The 16192-nt window shown below is 42.4% G+C and overlaps 1 protein-coding gene across 2 annotated transcripts in view; it reads left to right on the top strand.

Annotated features, from left to right (window-relative positions):
- Positions 1 to 16192, top strand: part of IMMP2L (inner mitochondrial membrane peptidase subunit 2) — a 665729-nt gene that overhangs the window by 413870 nt on the left and 235667 nt on the right. For both annotated transcript variants that reach the window (XM_054989415.1, XM_054989414.1), the window contains exon 4: positions 11512 to 11577. In XM_054989415.1, the coding sequence (XP_054845390.1) occupies positions 11512 to 11577 (66 nt within the window). The remainder of the gene's footprint in view (positions 1 to 11511; positions 11578 to 16192) is intronic.

Raw genomic sequence — 16192 nt, 5'->3', positions numbered from 1 at the left:
TTTGGTGAAGCCTACCTGTGCTATATTGATGTTAATCGCTGCTGTCATTTACCGCCTATGGGGATCTTATGTCTCTGTTTGTATAAACAGGGCAACACTTTTCTTCAGCTTTCTAAAACTAAGATCATAAGAGTGGATTCATTTGCTGTACTCTGAAGTCGATGCGAAAGCTGCACTCTGTTGCTATTTCACTTGTCATTACAGTTGGATAAGTGACAGGCTACTAAGAGTCTATTTACTGTAAATGCTGATGAAAAACTATTCAGTCCACTTGAACTCTAGGGGGAGCTGTGGAGAATTTTCTAGTGTTTAGGGTTTATTGAATGTTTTCTCTTGCAGTTAACCTACCCGGGCACTGGGGGGGGGGAGAGTTCCCTCAGCCTCAGACTACGGCAGGGACGGCGGTGGGCCGTTCCTGCCAGCTGGATTGTGAGCCTGTGGTCTATCTCTCCTGCTCTGCTCTGATCCAACTTCTCCTCCCTGGCGTCACTGGGACTCTCCCCCTTTATAGTGCCTCCCTGTCCCACCTCCCTTGTCCTCCACCAATCCCCTTTGACTTCCCCTTCCCTCGTTCCTTTCCCCCTGGGTGCTTCCCCCGCCGGTTGGCCCCCACCCGGCATCTCCCATCCAATCTGCTGGGTGGGCAGGTGGCCCGCCAGCCCAGCTTCCTCCCGGGGCTTCCGGGCCCGCCCACCACCTGGTGTCGGTTTCGCCCCTCCCTGGGGCTGGGTTGGGGGCTGCGGCCGCTTCCTCCAGCCTCCCGCCGCTCGTCCGCGCTGCCGGGCTTGCCCCCTCGTGCCTTCCAAGGCCCGGTGGTGGTGGCCTCTTCATGCCACTCAGCTGGCTCAAGGGCTCTCCCACTGGCCCGCCGCTCCGCCAGCGTGTCTCCCCGCCACTCCTGCCCCTGAGGGACGGCGCGTCCACCGGTGAGTGCGGTGGGGTCTTCGGGGGGCCTGGCCCCACCAGCAGAGGGGGGGAGGAAAAGGGGGCGGCTCCGGTCCAGTCCGAGGCAGGGAGGGCCTGCCTCAGACACTACCTCTTGTTGTTTTCTCTCTCTGCTTTGTGTTAGTATGTGTTAGTGCTTGTGCTCTGAAGGCCTCTCTGTTGCATTAATGGCCTGCAGTCAGTTATTGTCTTCTGCAAAAATCCTGTTGCGGTAAATCCATTAAAAGCAAATTCCAAAGCGTGGATTGGATTATTTCCTGAACTCTGCCCATAACTACTTCCGATGAGAAATAGCTTTGAAAAAAACTCTTCCTCTCCTGAAATGACAGCAATGATCAAAATGCTGCGAGATTATCCATGGAACAATGGAATTGTTAGCCTACCAAAGATACTAAAGGAAATTAGTTCAAGGAAAAAGCTACAAGATGATACAGTTAGGAGCAATAATAGACGCGTGCCCTCTGCTAGGCTTGCTCAGCTTGGTATTTTTCTTGACTTGTGTCCTGGTTTCAACCATAGAGATCTTGTGTGTCAACAAGTAAATGGGGAAAACACCAGCACAATAGCCATTATAGATCTGGGCACGGGATGTATTTGCAAAGCCTGCTAAACAGAGATTCAGTTGAATTTCAGCTTAATCCAAGCAGTCACACTTTGTGATGAGTTGTGCTACATTCAGTCAATCAGGAAAATTCTATCATTTGTTCAGTTCTTCATGTTTTCGATGGCACTCATGATGTGTAATTTTTTTCTACATCTTGGTACACATTTAGGACTTGTCTTATTCCCATTGTATAGTAATAAGTCTGGGTATTTCTGTGCATGGTTTTAAAAAAATCAGCTAAACTTCACAACATCTCATTATGGAATGAAATTCATGAATTACTATTGTGACAAAAATAGTTTGCCTAATGTTGTTAAATATATCAATTAAAACATATTTTTCTCTGGAAATGTTGTACTCGTCAAGCATCAATGATGTTTCCACTCATCCTGTTGGCATAATTCCCTTTTCACTTAAATGAATATCTACGTTGAGACATGCATAAGAAATGGTGGGGATTTTGCCATATGCTTCATCGAAGCAGTGTTCATTAAGACTGAAGTCCATTTTGTAATGCATCGCCTAGAGAGAATCCTAAACCAGCTAAACGACTTCAGTTGCTCTTGTTGTCTGCTAATAATGCTGATACTGTTCGGTAGCTCTGTGGAATATTTATTAAGCAAATCAATATACTACATCAAATGCTAATGAAAGAGTGAGGATTATGTATTACTGATTAAAGCCTCCCTCCACCCTTTGTGGGATGGTTGAGGATGTTGTGAGACGTTTAGTTCAAGGTTGTTTTCCTGAAACAACATGCTGTATCTTCATTAATGTGTAATTCTTAACAACCACCACACCTTTTCACTATCTCAGGTCTTTCAGTAATGACTTTTCCTAACTTGGCTTGTGAGAGTCAACCTTATTATTTTTTACACAATCATTTATCTCATAAGGAAAAACAGGACAAAGCCCTTCTTTTTGCCTCTTATTAGTAAATCTCATTTATCTCAACCTCTTAGTTGCTTTTTAATTTTTTTGAAGACAGATAAGGTGTTCTGTCCAGATAATTGGTTGGAATTGATCCAAGAATTGTGTGTTTTTCTGTGGTAGACAACCCAGGCCCCAGATGTAACATAGACTTCACTGTAACAATTTTTCTGCTGTATGGTAGTATGTGATCCCTTATGGTAATGAAAAATGGAAGGCAGATTTTGCAGTGAGCAGTATAAACATCACTACATGCCAATCATTCATAGGTTCTGCTCATGAGGTTTAAAATGTATATAACATCTATCAGACTCTGTCTGGAAAAGCTGTAGAACTCCTTCTTTCCAAGAAAAATTCTTAAAAGTCTATAAAGCACTATTTACTAAACCTTTTCAGGAAAGAAATAGATAATAGATAAATTTTAAAAAATGTTCTTAGGTAAAATATCTAACAGCCTATCTTGGATGCACCATATAAGGGAACTAAAGAACTTTCCCTATCTTAACTCTTACAGCTGGAAGCCACCTTAGATGGATGGTGTAATGTATTGCCTGTAGACATGGGCATGAATTGAAACACAAATCAAATTTCGTGACAAATCGGGCCGATTCATGTATCACGAAAACGCATTTTGTGGGGCCGCATTTTTCACGAAATCCTCTACTTTTGGGGCCAATTTGTTCAATTCGTGAATGTTCCATGATGCCACACAGGCTGGCACTGATCTATTGATTCCCTAGGCAACATAGACCCAGAATGTCTGCAGACCTTTTTTTGCCATGGAAACTCCAATCTTAGCCCACATAACCTTGATAGGCAGCTCTCCCTACCAACCTGAGAGCTCCCATTCTGTTCTATGAGAGCAACAAGCAGAGGGGGAGATGGGCCTTCTGTAGCCATGGGAACACCAATCTCATCCCTCCAAACCCTGTTAGGCAGGTCTGTTTGCCAACCAGAGAGCTCCTGTTCTGCTCTATATGAGTGTTTCTTACATAAGGCACTGCTCTGTGCCTCCTGCTTTCAGTTCCAGTAGACAGAGGGAGAAGGAGGAACTGTTGCTGGGATTTGGAGTGAGAGAGAGAGTGGATTTGGGAGCTTTTGGCTGAATTTGCTGCTGCTCTAAACAAGACTGAAAAGCCTCTTATTTTCTGCTCTTGTCCTTGCTGGGAAGATTGTTGGGTGAGGGTACCTTTTTTCCTCAACCCCACCCCGCATAGTCTCAGGGCATTGCCTGGTTCTGGGGCCTAGCTTGACTGAGGCCTCTCTTTTTTTCTTTGATTTTCTTTGTTTTTTCTTATTCTTTCTGGGTTCATCCGTTGAGGCCTCACATTCTCGGTCATCATATTGCAATTGTCATCAAACTTGGAGGGTGGCTGGAGGAGAGCCTGCTGAAGTCTCCCTGTGAGTTTGGTATCTCTGGGTATGAAGGGGGCCATTGTAGGGCCCTGGGATCTGACAAATCATGAACCTAACAAATTGTTTCACGAAACGGGACAATTTCGTAAAAGTTCATGTTTCATGGAACGTGTCAAACCATGAAACTCAGGGTTCTCCCCACCCCCAATTTCATGCCCATCTCTAATTGCATGTAATAGAATTAATTTGGGTTTTTTTTCTACTGGTTAATATTTTTTTCATATTTGCTGCTGTGAATTTAAGTTCAGGCCTCTGAGGAAAGAAGGAGGAGGGCTGGATGGATGAGTGGAGCTTGCTCTGATTGAATGGTAGCTGTGCCCTAGGTAGTGGAATGAACTGCAATTTTTAGTCAAAGTGCTAAGAGAAAGTGTTCATTCTAGTTAAGTCAGGCAAACTGTGTGGCCTGAAAAAGTCTGTGTCTGTGTGTTTCTGAAAGAAAGTTAACCAGCCATGAGATTCTGGTTAAGTCAGTCTTTGTATATCTCAGAAAAAGGATTTTGGCTAAATCAGGTTTACTGTGTGGAATCCTAAGTCAGGCAAACTGTGTGCATTCCTAGGCCAGTTTGTATATATCTCAGTGAGGCAAGCTGTGTGGAAAGGCCTGAATTAATCTATGTGTGTATGTTAAAAGAATTTATTCTGTTAATGAAGATCTGTGTGGAAAATTAGTCTGTGTGGCTGAGTCTGTGAATATACTTTTGAGAAGATATAATTATTTTTGAAACCACCAAGCTTAAGTACTATTCTGAATCCAATACACTTATCATAACTTTGCAACCATTTCACTTACATGCTTATAAATACATTCTACTTTCATTTAAGCAAGAAAGATCCCGTTTTTTCCTTCACATCTACCCTCATGAGCTGACTGTTCTATCGAACTACTATCTATAACAAGCCTTTCTATATTACCCATTAAACTGAGGAGGTCTAAGGCAAAAGCTTTGGTGGCAGCAAAAACCTTTTGAGGGAGCCAGGGAGGCAGCAATATAAGGGTCACACAAACACAAAAGGAAAGGTGTTCTCAAGGTAAAATCTTGAGTAAAGTAGGGAACACCTGAAGCTCTGTGTGAATGGAAATAAAAAGTTTGTTGTGACCAGAGCCCTCATGAGGTATACGTTTAAGGTAATGTAAGGAGGAACTAGACAATAGCTACTAGGGATGATGGTTAGCACATATATCTGTATTGAGTCATGAATTGTATTCTTGAGACAGATTTCTTGATTGATTTTGAAGATCATGATGGAACATAGCTGGGGAGAATGTTCTTTTGGGGACATCTTGACCTTTTGAAATTGAATTGTATGATTCTTAATAATGAACAAATAGTATAAAATCATCTCTCTTTGTTCCCAGCTTATACCCATGAACTCTGGGTGCCCTTTGAAACAGAATGTGCTTTTATGATGTAGTTGTAATTTGGACTGACTGTTCTTCAGATAGTGAAAGAGCCAATGTATGTTGGAAAATAATTGCGTTAGGTTCACTGTTGGATCTGAATATCATATCCAGCCATTATCTAGGAGCTCTGGGTTACTCTCTCTTTTTATTAGTATGGAAGACAGCATGCCCAGCAGGAAAGAGTATTTGAAGATTTTCTTTAAATCCCTTTTGAAAGTGAAAATAAAGCAAGCGCTTCCTTCACTTAGTGGGAATCTTTAGTGAGACCCCCAACAGTCAAGTGTAGATAGAAAGGTCTGTAGTAACTTCTCACAGCCTCCCAAGCATAAATTTGTTTTAAGCAGCTGCTAGAAAGAAGATAGTAAAAAGGAATTAAGAAATTAAGGAAAGAATTAAAAACTTGAAAGTTAAAGAGGATTGAACTACCAAAGTGCAATGACTAATACATGTTTATGTGATGGTTATTTAAGCAGAATAGTGCCCATCCAGTACAGTTAAATAAGTTCTAACTGTCAAAGAACATCTCTATGAAAAGTGTGTCGTATTTGGTCATAGTTGGCTTTAGCTCTTGTTCAAATACATGTACATGTATATTGCCCTGTCAGAAATGTTGGTCTCCCAGGATTATTCAGATGGTTGGAAAGTTCTCAGATTCTAGAAAGATGAGCATTCTCAAGGCAAATGAGTAGAAGAAAAATGTATTTGGCTGCCTAATTCTATAAAGTGATTTAATGGAAATGGAGTATATAGGACTGGTAGTTCTACCTCGCTCAAACTGAACCTGTGAGTCTTCGTTTTCATGCCATTCTTTATGCCAGTTCTTTTACTGTTAAATGTATGCACTTTTATAAAATATTAACTTTTATGTCAGCTGATAATAAATGATGCAAAAGAAATAAAATAAAAAAGCTTGGAATAACATAGAGAAACAAAAAGGTTGGGATACTTGTTCTCATCGTAACAGAATGTGGGAAGCGGGGGCGGTAGTACCAAATATGCCTGGTAGATAGCATAGAAGATTAAAGTGCTTTTCACTTCATGTCTGGTTTAGCCCCAATATATATTCTGTTTTTCTACAGTACTTGCAAGTGGAATGTGTTTGTGGTCATCAAGTGCGCTGATTCAATAAGTAGGTTTTCCAGGTCCTCCCTGGCAATTAGAAAGAGAGAGAGGCACAGAATAACCTAATGGTTATTCTAACCATTAGGTTCTAACCATTAGGTTCTAACCACTAATACCCTAGTGGTTAGAAGATAAACACACAGTTTCAAATACTTATGAAATATAAGTTGTGGTACGGTACTGGTGACTAAACAAGTGATGAATTCTTTGACTTGTGAAATTATTATTGTTTACACAGCCAGTAGGCTGCTTAGTTAGACGGGCACGGTTGATACATTGTTTGGCCTCCCTGGCAATTGGCAGGAGCTGGGGTGGGGGGCAGCAGGTACTTCCTAGTGTAAATGTGTGCCCACATTCCCAGCTGATGATGTCACTTCCTGTTGTGGCCTGAAAGTGTTACACAAGGACATTTTTGCTACATTTGGGGCTGATTCTTAAAAATTGGCCCTGATATGACACCGTCACTTCCAAGTTGTGCTGGACGTGATGTCATTGGCTGAGGATTGGCATTGGCACCTATACACCCATTTCCCCAGCCTGTCTCTTCCTATGCATCCAGTTTCCTGGGCCTGCCTCCTCCCGCTGATCAGCTGGAGATTGGTAAACAGAGGCATGAATTTCCAGGAGATTGCCTGCCCTTGCCAGGCAGCTGGCAAGACTGTCAATAAGCCACCCTGGAACTGTTCCAAGCTCTCCTTTTCCAAATTATAGATCAGGACTGGCACAACTCAGTGAATCGATATTAGGAGAAACCTAGTCCTTTTTCCTTGGGATACCTCCCTCTATTTTTAGGTATGGTTGCTAGTCAGTGGCTGGTATCTGTCAGGAGATTGGTGTGTGACATCCTTTCTGGAGCAAAACTGGAAGTAATGTCACACCACTCTAAGGTCCAGCTTGAAAATGACATCATGCCATTGGTACACTGGCAATTTTTGCATTATTCCTGCTCCCCCAGCCTGAGGAGTGACAGCCAGGGTTGGGGCTGCCAGAAAATCTCTTGCTAGGCCTGTTGAGTGCTACGCCGACTAAATGAATTCTGTAATATACTTTCCCCAAATAAGATCTGAATTAGAAATCAAACTTAAACACCTTTGTTATGATTTTATTCTGGTTTTCATTCTTCAAATCATTAATGATTGAGTTTAATTTACAGTGGCTTCTTTGAATACTCTGACAGATAGATAGAAAAAATTGTTATAACTAGCATAAAAATAATCACTTTGTCATGAATGTTCCTTCATTGGATGGAGAAGGATGTTTCTTCAAGGTCATTATGATTATAGCGGAGTGGGTTTAAATTAAACCACAGGGTCAGTAGTTATATTACAAAATGTATACACTAATCAGATAGAAGTGTTTCAGAGAGAAGATTCAAAAGAACCTTTAAAATAAAGTGTGAAACTATGAAAGAGTTTTGAAAGGATACACTCAAAATTTGATGGCTGTTTTCATTAGTGCAAATGTACTATATATAAAGTGGCCTAAAAGCAATTTTGCTAAAAGAGTGTGACTTCCAGTAATGAAGTGGGTGAAACCAGTGTGATCAACTTATTTCTCTCTTTTTCTAGTAGTTCCTGTAAACATTTTTGAAAGTGGAATGACTCAGGGCCAAGCTACACATGACGAATGACACTTGAACGGCAAGTGGATTGAGTGGAGGGCAAGTGAACAGGGAGAAATACACTTGCCATTCAAGTGTCATTCGTCATGTGTAGCTTGGCCCTCAGAAGAATTGCTGAACTAATTGCTGAATTTATCTTACTCGGATAAGGATTAAGGATGCTACCAGATGGGGTTTCTCAGGTGTAGTGTACTGCCTCTTTAAAGATGCTAGCCCAGAAGGCCTCAGTACAAACAGGCTTTGAGCCAGTAGGAGGGAAACAGCTTTATTTTGCTTGCTGGTAGCCTGTAGAAACTATTCAAAACAAGTCCAGTACAATTTCTGGAGTAGATGGACGAGAAAAAGAAAAGCTTTTAGTTGAGTGTTGTTGTATTTCCTTATCAAGCAAAGTTGTCTGCTCCCAACATTTTCAGTGTTGTTAAAAATCAAATCATTAAGGTGGGGTTGCCAGGTTCCTCCCTGGTAACTGGGGGGGGGGGGGTCAGTGGTGACCTTATTACATCACTGGCGATGTGCTGATGTCACTACCTATGCACCCAGAAATGATGCCATCATGTCATCAGAGACACCAGGGATGTTCTGGTGTTTGGGGAGAAAAATCTATGATTCAGCCATAGGAGTTTGGCCCAATCCAGTGCATCCTTGGCATCCCCTGGCGATGTGATGACCTCACTTCTGGGCACATGGGGAATTATATCAGCTTGTTGTCATGCTTCTGACTAGAGACAGGCATGATCCGCATTACGATAAAAAAAACCCACGATAATGGTGATCACGCGATCATGACCCGGCGGATCGTGATCATCCATGGCCAACGATCCAGCGATCGGCAGAGGCCTGGATCGTTGTGTTCAGGCTCGGATTGGGGATCCAGACACTCAGGCGCCAGCAATCTATTCCCCTGGCAACGGAGCCAGGGGAAAGCCTGAGCTCTGTTTGCCCTCCTTCTGTAGCCCTGGAAACCCGAATGGAAGCCCAGCTTTCCTTGATCAGCAGGGCTTCCTTCCAACCACGGAGCAGCAAAGCAGTCACAAGTTGGGAGAAGACACCCAGGGGAGGGAGGGGGAAGGGGGTGTTCTGTAGCCATGGGCACTCCAATCTCATCCCTGCAAACCCTGATAGGCAGCTCTGACAGCCAAACACAGACCTCCTGCGTTGCTGAATGGGACCTGAGGGTCCCATTCCTGTGCCCACCAGGCCTGGCGGCCGCCACCACCACCCACCTTCCCACATAGCTGGGAATAGCAGTGCGGCCCGCTTTGGCCTCCATGATCCACGATCCATGGATCGGGAACGGGAGATGATCGGCGTGGATTGTTAATTCGGGATCGTCACTGGCGCCGATCCACGATCAGCTGGATCATTAATTTTTTTTGGATCGTGCCCATCTGATGCTCCCCCTTTTCTGCCATTTTTTCTCTTTTTGGCCAGTTGAATGGTATTGAGAAGTGCCTGCTGCCAGTGGGGGGTCCCTTGCTGTCAACGGGGGAATGGCAGCCTAAACTAAGGATTCTGGGTGGGTTCCACCTGCTGCTAAAACACCCAGAAGCTGTGGAAATAATTTGATACCAGACTAGCTCTTCTCATATTTGTCCTGGGTCAAGATAGAAATGGCTGCACTGGGGGTTGCCAGCTCCAGGTTGGGAAATTCCTGGAGATTTGGGGGTGGAGCATGGGGAGGGCAGAGTTTGGATAGGGGAGGGAGTTTTAACAGGCTGTGATGCCTTGAAATGAAGCTACCCCTTCTGCCAGAGGAACTAATCTCTGAAAGCTGGAGATCAGTTGTAAATACTCTCCAGTTCCCACATGGAGATTTGCAACTCTAGCTGAGTCATATAGAATTATGATATTAGTCAACCAGAATTTTGTGACCGTTGCTGTAGTAAAACTTTCTTAACTGAGGAGCAAAACCTCAGTTAAGCTTTTGTCCATCCCAGTCCCTAAAAGTACACAACATCAAGCATTCTTATTCGATGTACTTATTTTTCAATATACACAGGAACAATGTCGATCCCTGAGCTCATTCCCATTTGGCCAAGCAGCAGACCACAGATTAGCAAGCTCAGTAAGGGTAGCGCATTAAAATACTAATTCTACAAAGCCCTGGTATGTACATGAGAGCTCATACACAAGGATGCTTCAAAATAGCACACACTTGTGATAAACAACTTTTCAGCTCTTTCTTTTAATGGACTTCGATTCCTTTGCTTTCATGGCTTTAAGCAGTCCCTTTGAGTCCATCAGGGACCACTGTGCCTGTTTGGTACACAATCTTGATACTAAAAAGGGAGCTTAATTCATTTCAGTAACTGAAATTTTATTCTTAAACAAAGACTGTAATATATTTTCTTCTTCTTGTCTGTTAACTGTTCTCGTCTGACAGCGGTTTCCCTCTAACTTATAAGGGCTTTCATCTCAGTCTTTCCTTCTGGATCTCACTGATCCATTAAAAGCTTTAACTAAAGCTGTTTCCCCAAGTCCTTAAAAGGACGGCCCACTCACTGAACGCTGGTGGCTTGCGTTTGGTGCGTGGGCTGTCCCTTTAAGGACGTGTGGAAATGGCCTAAAACTGCCCCAGGAAGTCAGTACCTTGGTGAATCAAAAGTGGCCCACAATTTACATAAAATCTACCTCAGAAGAGAGCCCAGATTCCAATATTTGAGAGAAAATCTTGTCTCAATGGGCCAGTCTAATGATCTTTTCACTCTCATTAGGCACTGAATAGTCTAAAATTTTATCAGCACTCTCAGAAGAAAGATGAATCCATGAAACACATGGATTTGTGTTCTTTAAGTTATATCTAGGCTTGCCAGGAGGACTCCTCCCCTCCTGGTCAACTGGACAACTTTAATGGTTCCTGTTCCTTACTGCCATATAGAAAAAGTATTCCCTGGCTGTTCTTCTCGACAAAGACCTATTACTATTGCCCAATGGCAATAATAATATGTTTGGGCATTTTAAATGATGTTCCAAAACCTCACGAGAAGATTTGCATTCATCAGCTGATTTAATTTTCATCTCATTCTGAGTTTATTTTCTAAAATAAATTATTGAAGCAAATGTTTATGTATGTGGTTATGTTGGCATTTAATAGTACATTCATCTTTAAGTATGTGAATCAATTTGCAATCAACTCTCCATCATTTAAAACAGGGCACTAATTTGATAACCGCTGAATATTTTGCACATTGAGTTTTCAATAGCAAGATGGTGACTGACTTATCTAGGTCTTTGCAGCCAGCTAGCATTGCAGCACCTGGTTTTCTCTGCCACAGGCGGCTTGCAGTGACAGCAGTGACTTCACAGAATGACAGCAGTGACTTAACAGAAATATGACGGATGCCATGTTAGAAAAATAATAAATTCTCTTAGTGATTTAAACCATCTCCATTTCATAGCGGATTTTTCTCTTTGTTTTCTTAAAACAATGAGGATATTACACGTTGAATAACCTTTCTCTGCTTTTTGCAGGTCTCCAAGAAACCCAGAGCAGAAGATCATTAAGCGAGTGATTGCTCTTGAAGGAGACATTATCAAGTAAGTATTGTACACCATCTCCTCTGACTCTTTATAATAATACAGCACCTTTTCAGTACAATTTGAGTTGGTATCCTAGACAACCATGGCATTCTGTCATTTTGGTGCTCTGTATTACTAACAGAGATATCAATGTTATATCCTTTCATAATGAGATGAGAAGTACAATACAAAGATACTCACTTATTTTTGGATTTGAACATAGGAAGTAGTTGTATAGCTTTGTCAGCCTGTTGTAGAGATACAAAATTAGTGAATACTTCTTTATGAATTCAAGTTAATAAGTGCCTTATTAAACATTAGCAATGGGCATTGCATCCAAAATCCCAGATCCCCTTTAATGACAGGATATGGAGCCATACAAAGAATTGGTCAGAAACTCCAAGAAAGCATTATTAAGTTGGTTTCCTTTTTAGATAAAAAAGTGTTGATTGATTTCAAGAAGTCATGTCACCTTTTACATATATACGTTAGTTGGTAATGTCAACTTACCTCAAAGTGCATAGATTGGATATCAGCAGCATTAATTAAAAAAAGAAAAACATAATAAAAATGTAAACATTAAAATGAACAGCCTTAACAATGGTTGTTAATTCTTCCTCCTCTTTAGATATCTGCCTCCAGTGCTCAAAAACAGAAATATATCTTTAAGACTCTTTCTAAAGTCGATTTTGTTAGTTTTTTATGCCAAAAACCATACTCATCAAATTGCAGTATTTTCATGTTATTTACTAAAACTAGCATAGTTAGCTTTTTATTTTTTGTTCAGAGCTGCAGATAAAATGAGTAACTATTTCAACACTGCATTAACTCTGGAGAAAAAGTATAGTTGCTTGTTTTGTTTTCCTGCTGTCCACAGGGCCGGATCTAGGGTTGCCGGCACCTAGGGAAACCCAAGCCCGGCTCCTCGTGCGTGCGCTCCTGGCGCTGCGTGATGACTTCATTTCCATGATGTCATCACGCAGGGAGGAGTGTGCTGCCCACGTGGCTTGCCGGCTGCCCCGGTGTGCCGTGGAGTTGGCAGAGGTAGCGTGGGTGGCTGGGAAGCCGCCCGCGCCATTCATCTGCCCCACAGCGAATGGCCTCCTAGCCCCCGACACTGCCATTCACCTGCCCCGCAGGACAGGGGGCATGCAGCAAGCCAGCTGCCTCCTGTCCTGCGGGGCAGGTGAATGGCACGGGTGGCCTCCCAGCCCCCCGTGCAGCTGGCAGCTGCACCCGGCGCCTCCTCTTTGGCACCGCTGGGGGCAGACTACCCCCCTGCCCCCCCTTCGATCCAGCCCTGGCTGTCCAGGAGGAATACAAGTCCCAGCAACTTACAGGATCTCCAACAGCTGTAGTTCTCAGTCTAAAGCCACAGTCTAGTTTCAGGTAACATAATTCAAAGGCAAATGCAAAAGGCAAGTCCAAAGTCACAGTTTGGAGACAGGTAACAATCCAAAAGCAAGTCAAAAGGCCAGGCAATGGGGTTCCAGAAATCCACTAACAAGCAGATCAAATGCCTAGTATACCAAGCAACAAACCTGCAGACAAGTTGTTCCCACCCCGGCTCCAGCCTCACTGGAGCCTTATGTAAGGAATTCCCCCACTGAAGAGGCCGGCTTCCTCATTAGGCTCTTTCTACAAGCTGAGTCATCTCCACTATTCCTGAGGAGTGTTGGGACTCAGATCTTGCAGTGACTTGGTGTCTCCTGATACTTCCTTAGCAGGGGGAAGGTCTCGGGCTGCCAAGTGCATGCTCCTGCACCTGGTCCAGGTCTGTGCCCTAACCCTTTACCTTCTCTGTTTCTGGGATCCTTCAGGAGACGGGCAGAAGATAGGTTCATGCTGAGGCCTCCAAGCCTGAGGACCCTGCTGGCTTAGGGGCTGGGGCCAGTGCTGGCTCATGGTCTCTTTGGGGGACTCTTGAGGGTCCCACATCACAGGAAGGGTCTGCCTGGCTGTGCCTTGGAAGCAGATTCTCCTCCTCCTCCAAAGAAGACTCCTTCCCATGTTAAACCCCAGGCAGTTCCTGACATTTATGTATTAATGTTATTAGGAACCATTACAAAATACAAACTTTGATAGTAAATATAAGATAAGGAATCCTTTGAATGCCCAGAAGATGCATTTAAAAGCATGTTCATCAGGAGGGTGAAGTAATATGATTTACAGATTTGAGGTTTTAAAAATGGTTCAGAACAGATTGAAAAATGGAGCAACCTACCTAATTGGCAATTATGGCATTTTTTTTCTGATGCAGTTTTGGTTTCTACTGAGGCCTGTGGGTTTTGATACTACTGAATAATTTTTGATACTGAATATGGATCAAATGCTTGATTTCCAGCCAATTCCCACTGACTTTATTTCAAAAGACATTAAAAATAACATATAAGGTATTTTAACATATTGAATCATAGAATCATAGAGTTGGAAGGTGTCTTAAAGACCATCTAGTCCAACCTCTGCCCAATCCAGAAACAGCCTAAAGCATCCCCGATGTTAGTATAGCTTTACACTATACTAACAAACGTAACATATACAACATATAAAAAATAATTGAATGAACTTTTCCTCTTTTCTACCCCTTCTGAATTAAGGCTGAAAACCAGTAGCACTATTTCTAGTAATTGAGTTTTGCTCCTCTTTGAATTAATGTCAGCCTTTTTATGAGAATGTTGATTTTTAATTCAGTTAGCCCTCATAGTATAAAGGAAAAGAGGCAGATTTCCATTTTCTAAAGATGACCTGCATTAGCAATGCCTTGTTGACATTCATCAAATCATGCATTTATGGCCAGAAGTGAAGTTTTTCTTCTGTTCCCATTAGATACTCCTTCATCTGTAGTTCAGATATTCAGGTTGAAAAGAACTTTTAAAAGAAAAAGAAATAAAAGGGGGAAGCCAAATAAGAAATTCTCATTATGAATATAAACCTCGCAAAAAAGTGGCAAGGAAAAATGTCTGATTATGAAATCCATAATATAGGTTCACACAAATTGCACTGGTTTATATTTAGCAGAAATGAATGAAATTAACAAAACAATCAAAACAAATTTATATAACGTGCCAATAGTGCCTCAAAAATCAAAATCAATGAAAATAAATTTAGACATATATACAAGTATACAAGTATACAAATGCAAATTTCAGCAATACACAATGGTGGGAACATAAATATACAGTCCAATATTATTTAACACTGTTAGGAAAAAGTTCATGAAAGGGTGGAAGCCTGCAGTGTTGCAGTAGATGTAGGACACTTTATATAAATTAGTTTTGATTATTTTGTTAATTTCATTCATTTCTGTTGACTGTATACTTTGGGGGGGGGGGTTGCCTTCTGTTACCGGACTTGTGCCCCGAGGCAGCTCTTCTTCAGTTTGTTTTATATTTAGGCATGCCCATGATCCATACAATCTTACTAGTGAGATGGAGAAGAACTCCAGTTGTTTTTAGCCATGTGTTATTATTCATTATTTTCATGGCACTTGTCAGTTCTTAAGTATTTAGAGTTTATACTCACTTTGCAGTCTTTCTCGTCCCCTGTAGTGCACAATAGAGATGGGCACAAACCGGGGGGAAAACGAACTGTGCGGTTTGTGGTTCGTCGCATTTCACAAACCACGAACTTTCATGAACCTGCCCCAGTTCGCGAACCGGTTCATTTGGTTCGTGAAAATGCCACATCCAGGTCAGCAAATGGTCACTAACAGGCCAGCAGAAGGCCACTTCTGGGTCAGCAGGTCTGCAGGAAGTCCATCCCCTGTTGCCTAGGAAACTGATTGATCGGCACCAGGCTGTCTGCAGTGACGAACCAAAAAATGAACCAAATGAACCAGCCTAAAGCTCGTGGCAGTTCATCAGAAATGGGCTCTGACGAACTGCCAGTTTGCAAACCACGAACTGGCCCGGTTCATCACGAACTTTGGTTTGTATATCGGTTCGTGCCCATCTCTAGTGCACAATGTTAAATATGTTTACTAAGACATGGCCCATTGAGTTCAGTGAGACTTAATGGTGGTGGAAAGTGCCATTAAGTCATAGCTGACTTATGGCAACTCTGGTGGAGTTTTCATGGCAAGAGACTAACAGAGGTGGCTTATCATTGCCTGCCTCTGCAACCCTGGTCTTCGTCGGAGGTCTCTCATCCAATTACAAACTAAGGCTGGCTCTTGTTAGCTTCCAAGAGCTGATGAGATGGGGCTTTCCTGGGCTATCCTGGTCAGGGCTCAGTGCGACTTACCGCATGGTAAATAAACATGATCAGATTCCCGGATATCTGTCTCATCAACAATTTGTTCCCTCTGTACTTCAAACGATTTGGTCCAAGTGCTTTGTCAAAATTCTCATATTTTGAGTAGAACCCTTGTACTCTTCTTCTCCTCTTCTTCTGTTCTGTATAGTCAACACTGAAGTGGAACACAGAAATAAGTGCTTTGTTTCCCTTGAAAGTACATACTCTCAGTTTGTCTCCATAGTCTTCAAGGTGCATTTCCATGGAAAGGAATACACTGTATGTTGAAAATGAAATGGAATGTATATAGAACTTTTCCCCTGATTTCCTTTTACATTCTTTCTCTTGCATGAAACTCTGGAAAAATGCTGTCAGTCCAGCAATACTGAGCTAGAGGGGC

The sequence above is a fragment of the Eublepharis macularius genome, chromosome 9, assembly GCF_028583425.1.
Source record: "Eublepharis macularius isolate TG4126 chromosome 9, MPM_Emac_v1.0, whole genome shotgun sequence".
Classification (NCBI taxonomy): domain Eukaryota; kingdom Metazoa; phylum Chordata; class Lepidosauria; order Squamata; family Eublepharidae; genus Eublepharis; species Eublepharis macularius.
The sequence above is the reverse complement of the archived record's forward strand: the minus strand, read 5'-3'. Positions and strand labels throughout refer to the sequence as shown.